Below are 16,593 nucleotides of genomic sequence, written 5' to 3' on the forward strand. Positions count from 1 at the left end.
AACCAGAGTTGATGCTTCCTTCACTCACTCGTGAGGCCACCCGCTGACGGGCCTCCCCTTCGCTCAGGGCTTTAGAGAAAATTAGAGAAGATGAGACAAGAGGCCAATTCTCCCCACTCCATTCGCCCCCGCCCCACCACCGTTGCCTTCCTCTCCTAACCCGCAGTCTCAAAGCAAGTTCAACGACAGGCCTAGACTAAAGAGATCTCCGCGCCCCTGATTGCGCAGGGTTGGTGCCACAGGGGGTGCTTTTCGGGGGGCTCGCGGGCTGCCTGGCTGCACCGCGCTCCTGCATCTCCCCCCTGCTCCCAAGCTTGGTGGAGTCTGGTGTAGCGTCCCAGCCACTCGCAGTACAGTTAACCTAGCCGGGTCGGTTGACCCAGCTACGCGTCTTCCAGCGAACCCGAGTCTCGCGCGCCCCGCCCCACCGCCGCGACTCCCGCGCTCGCGCAAGTCCGCTCGGCCCGCGGCCCCCGGGCGCCGGACCAGCCACCTCCCTCTGCGCTGCCGACTCGGCTCCCTGGCCCCCGCTACTCCTTCACCCCTTCCCTCGCCCAGCCTCACTCGGTTGGAACTGGGTCGGGAACCTCGGCCCCTCCTCCCCCGCCGCCTCCCAGGAGGTGCCAGTACCGATGCCCAGGATGAAGACGAAGCCGGTGACCACGAGCACCGGGTGCCAGTTAAACTCGAGCGCGGTCCCGTCCCAGCCGAGCCCCTCTCGGTGGTGGAGGACCCAGATGAGGGTGAAGATCACAGACAGGAAGCCGACCAGCAGCGCCGACACCAGCAGCGCCAAGAAGCCCCTGTAGCCCTCCATGGCCATCAACGCCCCATACTCCGCGCGGTGGCGGCGAAGGAACTCGGCGAGGCGGCGGCCCCTGGGTACTGGCCTGCGGCGGGACGCGGCGTCGACTTTTAGGAGCTGTCTCCGCCCCGGGGAGGGGCTTTGTCGCGGGCCTGCCTGGGATGCGGGGCCTCTGGGCGGGGGCAGCTGGCCCTTAGCTCAGAAACTAGCCCCACCCTGGGGATCTCGTGGTCGGTGTCTGCGCTTGCCGAGAGCTCGAGTAACCGATCTGGTTAGTTGTTGAGAGCAAGAGTCCAGAAGTTTCCACACCCACCACTTTAACTTTTCCCGTGTCTCTTCCTTCTCTGAGAGGAGGCTGAGTAAGGCAGTGGTGTGCACAATCGGTTAACAGAAGAGAGGGGTCCGTCGGGTGGCTTTGTGTGTGTGATTTTGACTTACGAAGCCTCCTAAGCTGCAGACCTAGAGGACTGGCTGTCTTTGATGCCAAGGAGGAACCTGTGAGACAGTGTGTACCTGGTCTCATCTAGCAAGAAAACTACTGGCAGTGAGCACCTAACAGAGAAAGCAGACACCTCTTGGACTCTCGACTTCCCCATATGTGATAAAAATGCATCTTAAAAGTGCCACCTGTTCAAACGTATTTGGACGAAAGCCTCATCTTGGTGGCCTGAGCTTACTCACTCCCTGCCCTCTTTCCAACACTCAGTTCACCCTTCTCCACTGGACAAGAAAAGCGACAGAATTATCATTCCTGTTGAAGAAGGCAGGGCTGTGGCTGCAAGGTCTCCCAGAATGCATTTGGGAACCTTAACTTCTAGCTCCTCCTGTGGCTCATCTCCAAAGAATTAATTGTTTACCATATTGTCTTGTTGCCATTGTGAAAGCCCTTAGAATGTGTAGGAGGTATATGGGCGTGATTTTCGATGGAAAAGACAGGTTTTAGGCAAGGAAGTAGGAGTGTCACGTACTGGTAGTGGTCCAAGATTAAGGTCTAAGAGTTAGAGGCTACAGACTTCACTGCTGTCACTAGTTTTCCATTGATGGTAAAAAGAAAGGAAGAAAAAGAGAGTAAACAAATGGGAAAAAAAGGACCCCTAACCACAGTATGGGGCTTCACCCGTGGCTCAGTGGTAAGAATCTGCCAGCCAATGCAGGAGACGCAGGTTTGATCCCTGGGTGTGGAACATCCCCTGGAGAAGGACGTGGCAACCCATTCCAATATTCTTGCCTGGAAAACCCCATGGACAGAGGAGCCTGGTGGGCTGTAGTCCATGGAGTCATGAAAGAGTCAGATGTGACTTAACAATACCCACAGTGTAAGGCTCTCTATGGTCTGGCCCTGTTGTCCATGGCTTCTCTCCCAGTTCCTGACCACTTCCTACGCATGTCCCTGCCTCTAAAATTGCCCAACACCATTTCCACCGAGAAACCTTACCTGTGTCTGCTTACACCCCTATCTTATACATGGACAGAGGAGTCTGGAGGGCTACATTCCATAGCATCGCAAAGAGTTGGACTAAAGTGACTTAGCATGCATGCACACAACCACCTCCCCATCCAGTGCTTCTCTGCATCACTCACCAAGGTGTGATATACCGATCTATTCCTGTGGCTGTCTCCACTCCCCAGACAGCCCCCTTGAGAGTACTCACTGTCTACTTTATCATTTTATCCTTCATTGACATAAAGTGGGAGAAGGAAATGGCAACCCATTCCAGTATTCTTGCCTGGAGAATCCCATGGACAGAGGAGCCTGGCGGGCTATAGTCCTTGGGGTCACAAAGAGTTAGACACGACTGAGCGACGAACACACTCTTGACATATAGTAGCTACACAGTAAATGTTGGGAGAAGAATGGGACTGACTGTGTCAGTCAGGGTGCTGGCAGGAAGAAAACGGCTCATTCCAGTTGGGCAATTTAATAATGAACAGGGCTATTTACAAAGTTGTGGGCAGGGTGTGGGAAACCACAAGGGGTTTGCAGTGCCCAGACCTGAATGGGAGAGGTCTGAAATCCAGAGAGAGAAAGAGAGAGACAAAGACAGAAAAGACACACACACACACACACACACACACACACACATGAGAATAGTGTAAAAAGGGCAGCCATACTGGGGCCATGGTCTTGAGTTGAGGGATGCAGCCAGCCTGCAGGGACCCCACAGGGAGGAAGAATGAGAAGGGGGCATGAATATTCCAGCCTTATTTTCTTCCCCTCCAGTCTCCTGCCTGGTCCCAAAGGACAGAAGCTAATCTGAAACCCAGAAGAAAGATGATGTAGCATATATAGGTCAGTATTCAGGACACAGCAGAGTGGAGAAAGGTGAGAGTAGATGCATAGGAATAAACAAATCATTGCCGCATCTTCTGGTTTTATTTTTTTGGACATTTGGGTTCCTGAGTGCTACAAAGATTCCCTGTTTAATTTTATACTGTTTCTCTTCCTCTTCGACCTTTAACTAGTACTTCTTTAACAACAATATCACTGTGTCCCTATTCTTCTCCCTCAAAGTATCTAGTTCTTGTCCCCAGGTAACTTCTTCACACCCTTAGCCCAGCACCTTCACTCCACTCTTGATTTGATTTTACTCTGCAGCAGCAGCAAAGAAGAATTCCAGATTCCATTTAACAAAACACCTTAGGAGAATGAAAACATGGCCAAATAAGATGGATGATGTTGAATCACGTTGAAGTTACCAGCTAAACTGAGAAAACTTTCAACTTTTAAGTTGTCCTTTAAAGACCTAACTTTGATAAAACTTGTCACTTTGATTGCTGTGGCTTGGTATGAATAACTTTTAAAAACAGAATTGTTGTCTAAGTTTCCCCCGGGGGTGAGTAACAGTTTGTCACCAAAGTACTTACTCAAATACTTTGTGAAGTACTTTATAAAGTTATTTTGTGTGCACAGACACGTGGTGTCCAACTCTTTGCAACCCCGTGGACTGTAGCCCGCCAGGCTCCTCTGTCCATGAGATTTTCCTTGCAAGAATACTGGAGTGAGGTGCCATTTCCTCCTCCAGGGGATCTTCCCAGGCATCAAACCCACACCTCTTACATCTCCTGCAGACAGATTCTTCTTTTTTCTATCTTTAAAAAAAAATTATTTATTTATTTCAATTGGAGGATAATTACTTTACAATATTGTGATGGTTTTTGCCATACCTTGACATGAATCAGCCATGGGTACACATGTGTCCCCCCTATCCTGAACACCCCACCTCCTTCCCTACCCCATCCCTCTGGGTTGTCTCAGGGCACCGGCTTTGAGTGCCCTGCTTCATGCATTGAACTTGCACTGGTCATCTGTCTTACATATGGTAATATACATGTTTCAATGCTATTCTCTCAAGTCATCCCACCCTCACCTTCTCCCACAGAGTCCAAAATCTGTTCTTTACATCTGTGTCTCTTTTGCTGCCTTGCATATAGGATCATTGTTACCATCTTTCTAAATTCCATATATATGAATTAATATATGTTGTGTATATATTATTATACACATATTAATATACAGAATGGGAAAGACTAGAGATCTCTTCAAGAAAATTAGAGATACCAAGGGAACATTTCATGCAAAGATGGGCTCAATAAAGGACAGAAATGGTATGGACCTAACAGAAGCAGAAGATATTAAGAAGAGATGGCAAGAATACACAGAAGAACTGTACAAAAAAGATCTTCACGACCCAGATAATCACGATGGTGTGATCACTGACCTAGAGCCAGACATCCTGGAATGTGAAGCCAAGTGGGCCTTAGAAAGCATCACTACGAACAAAGCTAGTGGAGGTGATGGAATTCCAGTTGAGTTACTTCAAATCCTAAAAGATGATGCTGTGAAAATGCTGCACTCAGTATGCCAGCAAATTTGGAAAACTCAGCAGTGGCCACAGGACTGGAAAAGGTCAGCTTTCATTCCAATCCCAAAGAAAGGCAATGCCAAAGAATGCTCAAACTACCGCACAATTGCACTCATCTCACACGCTAGTAAAGCATCTCACATGCTCAAAATTCTCCAAGCCAGGCTTCAGCAATATGTGAACCGTGAACTTCCTGATGTTCAAGCTGGTTTTAGAAAAGGCAGAAGAACCAGAGATCAAATTGCCAACATCCGTTGGATCATGGAAAAAGCAAGAGAGTTCCAGAAAAGCATCTATTTCTGCCTTATTGACTATGCCAAAGCCTTTGACTGTGTGGATCACAATAAACTGTGGAAAATTCTGAAAGAGATGGGAATACCAGAACACCTGATCTGCCTCTTGAGAAATCTGTATGCAGGTCAGGAAGCAACAGTTAGAACTGGACATGGAACAACAAACTGGTTCTAAATAGGAAAAGGAGTACGTCAAGGCTGCATATTGTCACCCTGCTTATTTAACTTCTATGCAGAGTACATCATGAGAAACGCTGGACTGAAAGAAGCACAAGCTGGAATCAAGATTGCCGGGAGAAATATCAATAACCTCAGACATGCAGATGACACCACCCTTATGGCAGAAAGTGAAGAGGAACTCAAAAGCCTCTTGATGAAAGTGAAAGTGGAGAGTGAAAAAGTTGGCTTAAAGCTCAACATTCAGAAAACGAAGATCATGGCATCTGGTCCCATCACTTCATGGGAAATAGATGGAGAAACAGTGGAAACAGTGTCAGACTTTATTTTTGGGAGCTCCAAAATCACTGCAGATGGTGACTGCAGCCAGGAAATTAAAAGATGCTTACTCCTCGGAAGGAAGGTTATGACCAACCTAGATAGCATATTCAAAAGCAGAGACATTACTTTGCCAACAAAGGTCTGTCTAGTCAAGGCTATGGTTTTTCCACTGGTCATGTATGGATGTGAGAGTTGGACTGTGAAGAAGGCTGAGCGCCGAAGAATTGATGCTTTTGAACTGTGGTGTTGGAGAGGACTCTAGAGAGTCCCTTGGACTGCAAGGAGATCCAACCAGTCCATTCTGAAGGAGATCAGCCCTGGGATTTCTTTGGAAGGAATGATGCTAAAGCTGACACTCCAGTACTTTGGCCACCTCATGTGAAGAGTTGACTCATTGGAAAAGACTCTGATGCTGAGAGGGATTGGGGGCAAGAGGAGAAGGGGACGACAGAGGATGAGATGGCTGGATGGCATTACTGATTCGATGGACGTGAGTCTGGGTGAACTCAGGGAGTTGGTGATGGACAGGGAGGCCTGGCGTGCTGTGATTCATGGGGTCGCAAAGAGTTGGACACGACTGAGCAACTGAACTGAACTGAATATATATTAATAATATGTATTGGTGTTTCTCTTTCTGACTTACTTCACTTTGTTTAATAGGCTCCAATTTCATCTATCTCATTAGAACTGACTCAAATGCCTTCCATTTTATAGCTGAGCAATATTCCATTGTGTATATGTACCGCAATTTCCTTACCCATTCATCTGGGAGATGGATTCTTTACCACTAGTGCCACGAAAAATACTTTACTCAAGTGCTTTTACATCAGTGCTATGAAAGGGCTTCCTGATGTGTGGGAGATGAGGTGGGGCATGAACAAGATAGCCTTCCAAAAAGCCTGAGGTTCTAGAAACAGGTACATATTGGCACAGATTTGTATTGTCCCTGACAGAGTGAGGAGAGGTATGGAGGGCCGGGGAGAGAAAACCTAAACCCCAGTCAACAAAGAGATCAGGAACTAGCGCCCTGTTTGCAGTGTTGCAGTTCTGTGGTGTGTACAGAAGTCTGGTATTCTAATGTAAAGTATAATAAGCTGTTTGCTTATTACAAGCAGTAGCTTGCTTTGTGGAATAAGTGGACCATTTTTTTAAACTTCCAGATGTTGACCATGTGTTGGTTACTCTCTGTTTACCCCTCTCCGCCCCACCTTTCTTGGCCTTGCCCTGTGCCCCAAGAGGCTCTTGGCCCTTGGCTTCCAGCTGCCTTTGGTGGTGCTGGAAGATCAGAGGGCACGAAGAAAGAGGGGTCATTGACCCATTTATCCCACCATGCCCCCTTGCTGGACCGTGGTTTTTACAGTGGCTGTGTTCCTTTTTGCTGCCTTCCCCAACTACAGCTCTCCCAGGACCATTAACGCCAGGTCCCCTTGCTTCTACAGGCCGCGTGTGCTTGTATGTGTTCCTGGTCTTCACCATTCCTTGTGGGGTCCTTAACCTAAATGGACTGAAGAGTCTGCTTGCTATTTACCCTCTGTATTAATTCAAGTCCCTCTCTCGAATGAAAGACTGCAAACCAGCTGTTTCCTGCAGGACCATGACAGAGACAAGTGGAAAAACACTCTTGCCCAATACTCCTGTTTCCCCAGCCTTCCTGCCTGTGCCTTCTTAGGAAATGTTAAGAAAGGAGGACTATGCGAAGCAAGAAGAAAAATCACAAGCAGAAGTGAACTCCCACATCTTCGTCTCTCCTCTCCTTCTAGGCAAGAGATTTGGGAATCAAAAAGCTGTCTCAGATGACTAAAATAGAGTGACTCACAGCTGACACAGTGACTCATGGTATAACCCAAGCCCAGGCAATGGTCAAAGGCTCCTTAGCAAAAGAAAACTAGGGTTGCAGTTTTGAAAGGAACACAGTCAAATCCCTGTTATTGGGAGGAATATACTTTCCTCCTGTGTTGTCTTCAGGGCAAAAACCAAAGGTCTGTTTTTCTGAGGCGTTTCTGAAGGAACTGCTGAGGAGATTGGCCCTGACTCTGGCAGTGGAGCCGGCCCCTATCACCTCCCTGAGCCGAAGCTCCCAGAGTCCATCTGCACTCAGAGGGAAGCAAAGAAGGACTTCATCTGTATCTGGCACAGCCGAAGGAGCCCTAGTGTGGGAGGAGGCAGAAAGGAACTCTTTCCGAGGAAGCAGACCCAGGAGAAGAGGAAGATGTGTGGGGAGAGCAGAGGGAGTAAGGACAGCACCTGGAGAGGTGCCCAAGGAAAGGCTCAGCTCCCAAGAGCTTCTTCCCTGTGTCAGGGGAGGGAATGGAGGTTAGACCAAGGCATTGCTTCCACTCTCCATTGCTTTGTAAGATCTACCTTACAAAGTGTGTGTGTTCAGTTGCTCAGTCGGGTCTGACCCTTTGCAACTCCATGTACTGTAGCCTGCCAAGCTCCTCTGTCCATGGGATTTCTCAGGCAAGAATATTAGAGTGCATTGCTATTTCCTTCTCCAGGGGATCTTCCTGACTCAGGGATCAAAACTGCATCTCTTACTCTCCTGCATTGACAGGCAAATTCTTTACCACTAGTGAAAAATCTACTTAGGAAGCCCCAGATCTGCCTGACCCTTCACTTAATTTTTGAATTTGATAAAAGGAGCTGGGGGCTGGGGGATGGACTTCAAAGTAATCAGTCTGGACAAAAGGGCATGCTGGCAGGCAAATTATCTCTAGGAATTAGTTAACCCTGGGAGGCGTGGTTTCCAGTCTGCAAGGATCCAAATGCCAGTGAATTAAGAATACAGAAAAGAAAAGATGCTCAAAATGGCTAATTGTTAGAGAAATGCACATCAAAACTATAGTGAGGTACTACCTCACACTGATCAGAATGGCCATCATTAAAAAGTCAACAAAGAGTGAATGCCGGAGAGAGTGTGGCGAAAGGGAACCCTCCAACACTGTTGGTAGAAATGTAAGTTGGTGCAGCCACTATGGAAAACAGTGTGGAGGTTCCTCAGAAAACTAAAAACAGTAAGAGAGAGATCAGTCGCTCAGTCGAGTCCGACTCTTTTCGACCCCATGAATTGCAGCACGCCAGGCCTCCCTGTCCATCACCAACTCCCAGAGTTCACTCAGACTCATGTCCATCGAATCAGTAATGCCATCCAGCCATCTCATCCTCTGTCGTCCCCTTCTCCTCCTGCCCCCAATCCCTCCCAGCATCAGAGTCTTTTCCAATGAGTCAACTCTTCACATGAGGTGGCCAAAGTACTGGAATTTCAGCTTTAGCATCATTCCTTCCAAAGAAATCCCAGGGCTGATCTCCTTCAGAAAGGACTGGTTGGATCTCCTTGCAGTCCAAGGGACTCTCAAGAGTCTTCTCCAACACCACAGTTCAAAAGCATCAATTCTTCAGCGCTCAGCCTTCTTCACAGTCCAATTCTCACATCCATACATGACCACAGGAAAAACCATAGTCTTGACTAGACGGACCTTTGTTGGCAAAGTAATATCTCTGCTTTTGAATATGCTATCTAGGTTGGTCATAACTTTCCTTCCAAGGAGTAAGCGTCTTTTAATTTCCTGGCTGCAGTCACCATCTGCAGTGACTTTGGAGCCCAGAAAAATAAAGTCTGACACTGTTTCCACTGTTTCCCCATCTATTTCCCATGAAGTGATAGAACCGGATGCCATGATCTTCGTTTTCTGAATGTTGAGCTTTAAGCCAACTTTTTCACTCTCCACTTTCACTTTCATCAAGAGGCTTTTGAGTTCCTCTTCACTTTCTGCCATAAGGGTGGTGTCATCTGCATGTCTGAGGTTATTGATATTTCTCCCTGCAATCTTGATTCCAGCTTGTGTTTCTTTCAGTCCAGCGTTTCTCATAATGTACTCTGCATATAAGTTAAATAAACAGTAAGACAAAACTATAATTCCAAAAGATACATGCACCCCTATGTTCATAGTAGCAGTATTCACAATAGCCAAGACTTGGAGGCAACCTAACTGTTCATCAACAGATGAATGGATAAAGAGGATGTGGTGTCTATAGATACAATGGAATACTGCTGCTGCTGCTACTGCTGCTAAGTCACTTCAGTCGTGTACGACTCTGCTCGACCCCATAGACGGCAGCCCACCAGGCTTCCCCGTCCCCGGGATTCTTCAGGCAAGAACACTGGAGTGGGTTGCCATTTCCTTCTCCAATGCATTAAAGTAAAAACTGAAAGTGAAGTCGCTCAGTCGTGTCCAACTCTTAGCGACCCCATGGACTACAGCCTACCAGGCTCCTCTGTCCATGGATTTTCCAGGCAAGAGTACTGGAGTGGGGTGCCATTGCCTTCTCTGACAATCGAATGCTACTCAGCCATAAAAAGAAGGAAATAATGCCATTTGCAGCAACATGGATGCATCTAGAAATTATCATACTAAATGAAGTAAGTCAGAAAGAGAAAGACAAATACCATATTATCAGTTATATGTGGAATCTAAAATATGACACGAACCTGTCTATGAAACAGACTCATAGACATAGAGAACAAACTTGTGGTTGCCAAGGGGGAGGGGGAGAGCAGAGGAATGGACTGGAAGTTTAGGGTTAATAGATGCTAACTATTACCTATAGAATGGATAAACAACAAAGTCTTAAATATATAGCACAGGGAACTAAATTTAATATCCTGGGATAAACCATAATGGAGCAAAAGAATGTAGATAGGTGTGAAACTGAGTTACTTGGCTGTACAGTAGAAATTAACACAACATCATAAATGAACTATACTTCAATAAAATAAAGACTGTAAACTTCCAGTTGTTAGAAGAATAAGTACTAGGGCTGTAATGTACAACATGATAAATATAATTAACACTGCTGTATATTATATATGAAAGTTTTAAGAGAACAAATCCTGAGTTCTCATCACAAGAAAAAAAATTTTCTGTTTATTTAATTTTAGATCTATACAAGATGATGGATGTTCACTAGACATAATCATTTCATGATGTATGGAAGTCAAATCATTATGCTGTACACCTTGAACTCATACAGTGCTATATATCAATTATATCTCAATAAAACTGGAAGAAAAAAAGAATATGGAAAAGAAGAAAATATAGTTAATACAGAGAAAAGGTTTTTAAAGACACACTCCTGGACAGACTGACAAGGTTAGAATAGAGAGCCTAGAATCAAGTCAGAGAATTAGCAAAGGAAAGAATGCTCTGGAACGCTTATGACCAAGCTTTCTTCTACATAAATCGAATTTTATAAGCATATTGGACTATTTGGATGGGACTTTACAGTATGTGAAGAACCAGGTTATATTACTATTAACGAGGAGCTAAAAACATTGTTTACTTTTGGAAAACTTTATGGGATGCTTCATTGTTTGCTTTGTAATAACAGGAATAAGTGCTCTAATTATAGTCTTCTCTCTCACTGATGCATTTTTTAAAGGGTGTTCACAGATGGAGTGTCTCAGAAACATATTTCCAGAATTTTGGCTCACAGATGTCAAGATTTTATTAAAGTATGAAGGGATCATACTTGTCCAAAACAGAACTCAGAAAGTAGACCAGACAGGATTTTTTTAATTGGCCAAATATTTGACTAAATAAATTTTATCTACAAATAGCTTAGACAGACCTCACTGAATCATGGAAAGCCTTGATTACAATTTCTGGAAGCAGGTAAAGCTCTATTTTAGAGAGAAAAACCAAATGGTGTAAATCCAAACTTTACTTTTGTTCAAGAATAATTTAGTATGGCTTCAGTTATTTATATATTGCTCCAAGTCTCAATCCTTGAAATTCCAGTCAACATGAAGCATTTTGGAATAAGGGAACATACACTGTTCCAGGACTTCAATCTCCTGTGTAATCAGACAATTTACATGGGTCAAAAGCTGGGAGACAGTTTGCTCATCTGTGACAGGATGGTTTCAGGCTAGATCAGGATTCTTAACTTGATGTCTATGGATAAAATCTGAATGGGAGAAAATTTGTACCTTTATTTCCATTCATTTCTAAGTGAAATTCAGCAATTTATTTCATTATGAATGCAGAGAGCAAGCTCAGTGGAGCATTCACAATGACTGTGATTTTGTCACCAACAGAAACCACTGTTAGCCTCCCATCCCATAGAGTGCTGTTGCAGGTATCTCAGCTCATCATTTGTGCTCAGCACTCTTAGAATAACAACAGTTATTAAATCCGTGGCTAGATCTTATAATGCATTAATAATGAAGCACCTATAGTGTTGTATCACAAACGCTTTCCTTTTTAATTTTGATACCCCCACTTCAATGTGACTGGTTTCCTTTGTAATCCCATGTTTAAAAATATTTATGCATTTTAAAACAATATTTGGACGAGAGGTCCACAGACCTTATTAGGCCTTTTAAAGGAGTCCATGGCACACAGAGGTTAGAATCCCTTAGGTAAATGACATCTGAGGCTTATGTCTGCCCTTAAATCTATATTTTGAATAGTTGGATTCAGAAAGCCAGGGGAAGGCTATCAATTAAATCAACCTCACATCATACAAAGTGCAGTCACAATCTTTCCGTGATAGGAATACAAAAAACAACCCTTGAAGAACTTGATGTATCTTTTGGAAAACAAACCTAGAAAAATCTTATATCTTCTTAATCCAGAGCTATTGTTAAATGCCAAGTTGTCCTGAATGCCATACTTCCTCAAGAATAAAAGTCTGTCTCTTGATTACTTTACATATTGATGGTCTGGTAAGTATGTTCTATAAGCATAGCCAATTCAGGCAAGAGCATCAGGCAGGCCCTGTTTGTTATGAGTATCCTGTTGTCGTTGTGTAGTCGATAAGTCATGTCCAACTCTTTTGCGACCCACCAGGCAGCAGGCTCCTCTGTCCGTGGGATTTTCCAGGCAAGAATACTGGAGTGGCTTGCCATTTCCTTCTCCAGGGGATCTTCCCAACCCAGGAATCAAACCTACGTCTCCTGCATTGGCAGGTGGATTCTTTACCACTGAGCCACTTGGGAAGCCCATGCCTCTCTAGTCTCCCCTACTTAGGCTGTTCTCCTTCCTAGTAGCTACATTTTGTACAAGAACGCCTAGTACTCAGACCTGCCTACTACTGTTAAGGTGCCAGATGAAGACTTGACCTTTTTTTTTTTTTAACCCCCTTTCAGTATAGGGGCTTCCCTTGTGGCTCAGCTGATAAAGAATCTGCCTGCAATGTGGGAGACCTAGGTTTGACACCTGGGTTGGGATGATCCCCTGGAGAAGGGAAAAACGTTTTTGTCAAAAACGACAGAATGATCTCTGTTCGTTTCCAAGGCAAACCATTCAATATCACAGTAATTCAAGTCTATGCCCCAACCAGTAACGCTGAAGAAGCTGAAGTGGAACGGTTCTATGAAGACCTACAAGACCTTCTAGAACTAACACCCCCAAAAGATGTCCTTTTCTTTACAGGGGACTGGAATGCAAAAGTAGGAAGTCAAGAAACACTTGGAATAACAGGCAAATTTGGCCTTGGAGTACAGAATGAAGCAGGGCAAATGCTAACAGAGTTATGCCAAGAGAACGCACTGGTCATAGCAAACACCCTCTTCCAACAACACAAGAGAAGACTCTACACATGGACATCACCAGGTGGTCAACACCGAAATCAGGTTGATTACATTCTTTGCAGCCAAAGAGGGAGAAGCTCTATACAGTCAGCAAAAGAAGACCAGGAGCAGACTGTGGCTCAGATCATGAGCTCCTTATTGCCAATTCAGACTTAAATTGAAGAAAGTGGGGAAACCCACTAGACCATTCAGGTATGACATAAATCAAATCCCTTATGACTATACAGTGAAAGTGAGAAATAGATTTAAGGGACTAGATCTGATAGACAGAGTGCCTGATGAACTATGGACGGAGGTTTGTGACATTGTACAGGAGACAGGGATCAAGACCATCCCCAAGAAAAAGAAATGCAAAAAACCAAAATGGCTGTCTGAGGAGGCCTTACAAATAGTTGTGAGAAGAAGAGAGGCGAAAGGCAAAGGAGAAAAGGAAAGATATACCCATTCAATGCAGAGTTCCAAAGAATGGCAAGGAGAGATAAGAAAGCCTTCCTCAGCGATCGGTGCAAAGAAATAGAGGAAAACAGTAGAAAGGGAAAGACTAGAGATCTCTTCAAGAAAATTAGAGATACCAAGGGAACATTTCATGCAAAGATAGGCTCAATAAAGGACTGAAATTGTATGGACCTAACAGAAGCAGAAGATATTAAGAACAGGTGGCAAGAATACACAGAAGAACTATACAAAAAAGATTTTCACGACCCAGATAATCATGAAGGTGTGATCACATACACTCACCTAGAGCCGGACACCCTGGAATGTGAAGTCAGGTGGGCTTTAGGAAGCATCACTATGAACAAAGCTAGTGGAAGTGATGGAATTCCAGTTTAGCTGTTTCAAATCCTAAAAGATGCTGCTATGAAAGTGCTGCGCTCAATATGCCAGCAAATTTGGAAAACTCAGCAGTGGCCACAGGACTGGAAAAGGTCAGTTTTCACTCCAATCCCAAAGAAAGGCAATGCCAAAGAATGCTCAAACTACCGCACAATTGCACTCATCTCACACGCTAGTAAAGTAACACTCAAAATTCTCCAAGCCAGGTTTCAGCAATATGTGAACCGTGAAATTCCAGATGTTCAAGCTGGTTTTAGAAAAGGCAGAAGAACCAGAGATCAAATTGCCAACATCCGCTGGATCATGGAAAAAGCAAGAGAGTTCCAGAAAAGCATCTATTTCTGCTTTATTGACTATGCCAAAGCCTTTGACTGTGTGGATCACAATAAACTGGGGAAAATTCTGAAAGAGATGGTAATACCAGGCCACCTGACCTGCCTCTTGAGGAACTTGTATGCAGATCAGGAAACAACAGTTAGAACTGGACATGGAACGACAGACTGGTTCCAAACAGGAAAAGGAGTATGTCAAGGCTGTATATTGTCACCCTGCTTATTTAACTTATATGCAGAGTACATCATGAGAAACACTGGGCTGCAGGAAGCACAAGCTTGAATCAAGATTGCCAGGAGAAATATCAATAACCTCAGATATGCAGATGATACCACCCTTATGGCAGAAAGTGAAGAAGAACTAAAGAGCCTCTTGATGAAATTGAAAGAGGAGAGTGAAAAAGTTGGCTTAAAGCTCAACATTCAGAAAACTAAGATCGTGGAATCTGGTCTCATCACTTCATGGGAAATAGATGGGGAAACAGTGGAAACAGTGTCAGACTTTATTTTTCTGGGCTCCAAAATCACTGCAGATGGTGATTGCAGCCATGAAATTAAAAGACGCTTACTCCTTGGAAGGAAAGTTATGACCAACCTAGATAGCATACTCAAAAGCAGAGACATTACTTTGCCAACAAAGGTCCGTCTAGTCAAGGCTATGGTTTTTCCTGTGGTCATGTATGGATGTGAGAGTTGGACTGTGAAGAAAGATGAGTGCCTAAGAATTGATGCTTTTGAACTGTAGTGTTGGAGAAGACCCTTGAGAGTCCCTTGGACTGCAAGGAGATCCTACCAGTCCATCCTAAAGGAGTTGAGTCCTGGGTGTTCATTGGAAGGACTGATGTTGAAGCTGAAACTCCAATACTTCTGCCACCTGATGGGAAAAGCTGACTCATTGGAAAAGACCCTGATGCTGGGAAAGATTGAGGGCAGGAGAAGGGGATGACAGAGGATAAGATGGTTGGATGGCATCACCAACACAATGGACGTGGGTTTGGATGGACTCTGGGAGTTGGTGATAGACAGGGAGGCCTGCCGTGCTGCCATTCATGGGGTCGCAAAGAGTCAGACACGACTGAGCGACTGAACTGAACTGAACTTCAATATGGAGTGAGTACAAGTCTCTTTCATGCTAAATATTGATGGCTCTTGATCATACTAACCATGAAAATTATTAAGTCTATGATCAGTTAGTATGTGCCAGGCACAGTTCTGTGAACTCTCCAGACACTTATAATTTTTACAACAACCCTATTTTATATATGGGAAAACTGAGCAACACAGAATGTAAGCTACCTGCACAAATGTCCATGGCATGGAAGTGAGAGGCTTGGGTTTCAAATCAAGCAATCTGATGCTACAGCCCTCACTCAGAGACACTGTGCTAAACTGCCACAATTTATTTAACAAATTCCCCATTTGTTGATATTAACATTTATGTTGCTTATAGTTTTTCACTACTAGAAAATGAATGATGTCTTTCTAAACAAATAATTTTATACATTTCTGGTTGTTTCTTTAGGGCAAATTTCTAAAAGTTAAACTGCTAGGTTAATTAAAAAAAAACAAATTGCTAGCTTACTTCATAAAAGATTATAGCTAATTTGATCAGAACTATTACTTCACTTTCACTTTTCACTTCATGAATTGGAGAAGGAAATGGCAACCCATTCCAGTGTTCTTGCCTGGAGAATCCCAGGGATGGCAGAGCCTGGTGGGCTGCCGTCTATGGGGTCGCACAGAGTTGGACACGACTGAAGTGACTTAGCAGCAGCAGCAGCAACATATGATCATCCATTTGCCTATGAGGCTTCCCATGTGGCTCAGCAGTAAAGAATCCACCTGCAATGTAGGACATGCAGGAGACTTGGGTTCTATCCCTGAGTTGGAAAGATGCTCTGGAGAAGGAAATGGTAACCCAGGTCAGTATTCTTGCCTGGGAAATCCCATGGATAGAGGAAACTGGCAGACTACAGTCCATGGGGTCTCAAAGAGTTGGATGTGACTGATTGACTAAAACACTTTGCCTTGACTTTGGTCTGTAAAAATACTGAATCACTATGGTGTATACCTGAAATTAATATGACATTGAACACTTGAAACTAATGATATTGTAAATCAACTATACTTCAATTTAAATATACATGTACAGAATACATACATACATGAATGGGGGAGAAAAAGAATGTTAGTTCTTCACTGAGCATGAGAAGACTGAGATTCTGCAACATCTGACAATGTTTTAGTGTGGTGAGACCTAAGGGATTATCTGGGTTACTTTAAGTCATCAACAGCATTCTCAGCTCTTTCTGAGTACCTCCTTGTTTGAGCAGGGAAACTCCGTTCCTCTGTCTTGTCCTTTAGATTCTCAAGT

At 44.4% G+C, this 16,593-nt stretch overlaps 1 protein-coding gene and 1 long non-coding RNA gene across 2 annotated transcripts in view; one reads left to right on the forward strand and one right to left on the reverse strand.

Moving 5' to 3' along the window:
- Positions 1 to 917, reverse strand: part of LOC113902480 (cytochrome b reductase 1) — a 35,006-nt gene extending 34,089 nt beyond the window's left edge. The window contains exon 1 of the mRNA XM_027557815.1: positions 631 to 917. Coding sequence (XP_027413616.1) covers positions 631 to 823 — 193 coding nt within the window. The 5' untranslated portion in view covers positions 824 to 917. The remainder of the gene's footprint in view (positions 1 to 630) is intronic.
- On the forward strand, positions 676 to 10,867 carry LOC113902486. Its single transcript, XR_003513842.1, has 3 exons — positions 676 to 882; positions 3,027 to 3,095; positions 10,399 to 10,867. It is a non-coding gene; the product is annotated as an uncharacterized LOC113902486 (long non-coding RNA).
- The last annotated feature ends 5,726 nt before the right edge of the window (positions 10,868 to 16,593 follow it).

This window comes from Bos indicus x Bos taurus, chromosome 2, assembly GCF_003369695.1.
Source record: "Bos indicus x Bos taurus breed Angus x Brahman F1 hybrid chromosome 2, Bos_hybrid_MaternalHap_v2.0, whole genome shotgun sequence".
Lineage (NCBI taxonomy): Eukaryota > Metazoa > Chordata > Mammalia > Artiodactyla > Bovidae > Bos > Bos indicus x Bos taurus.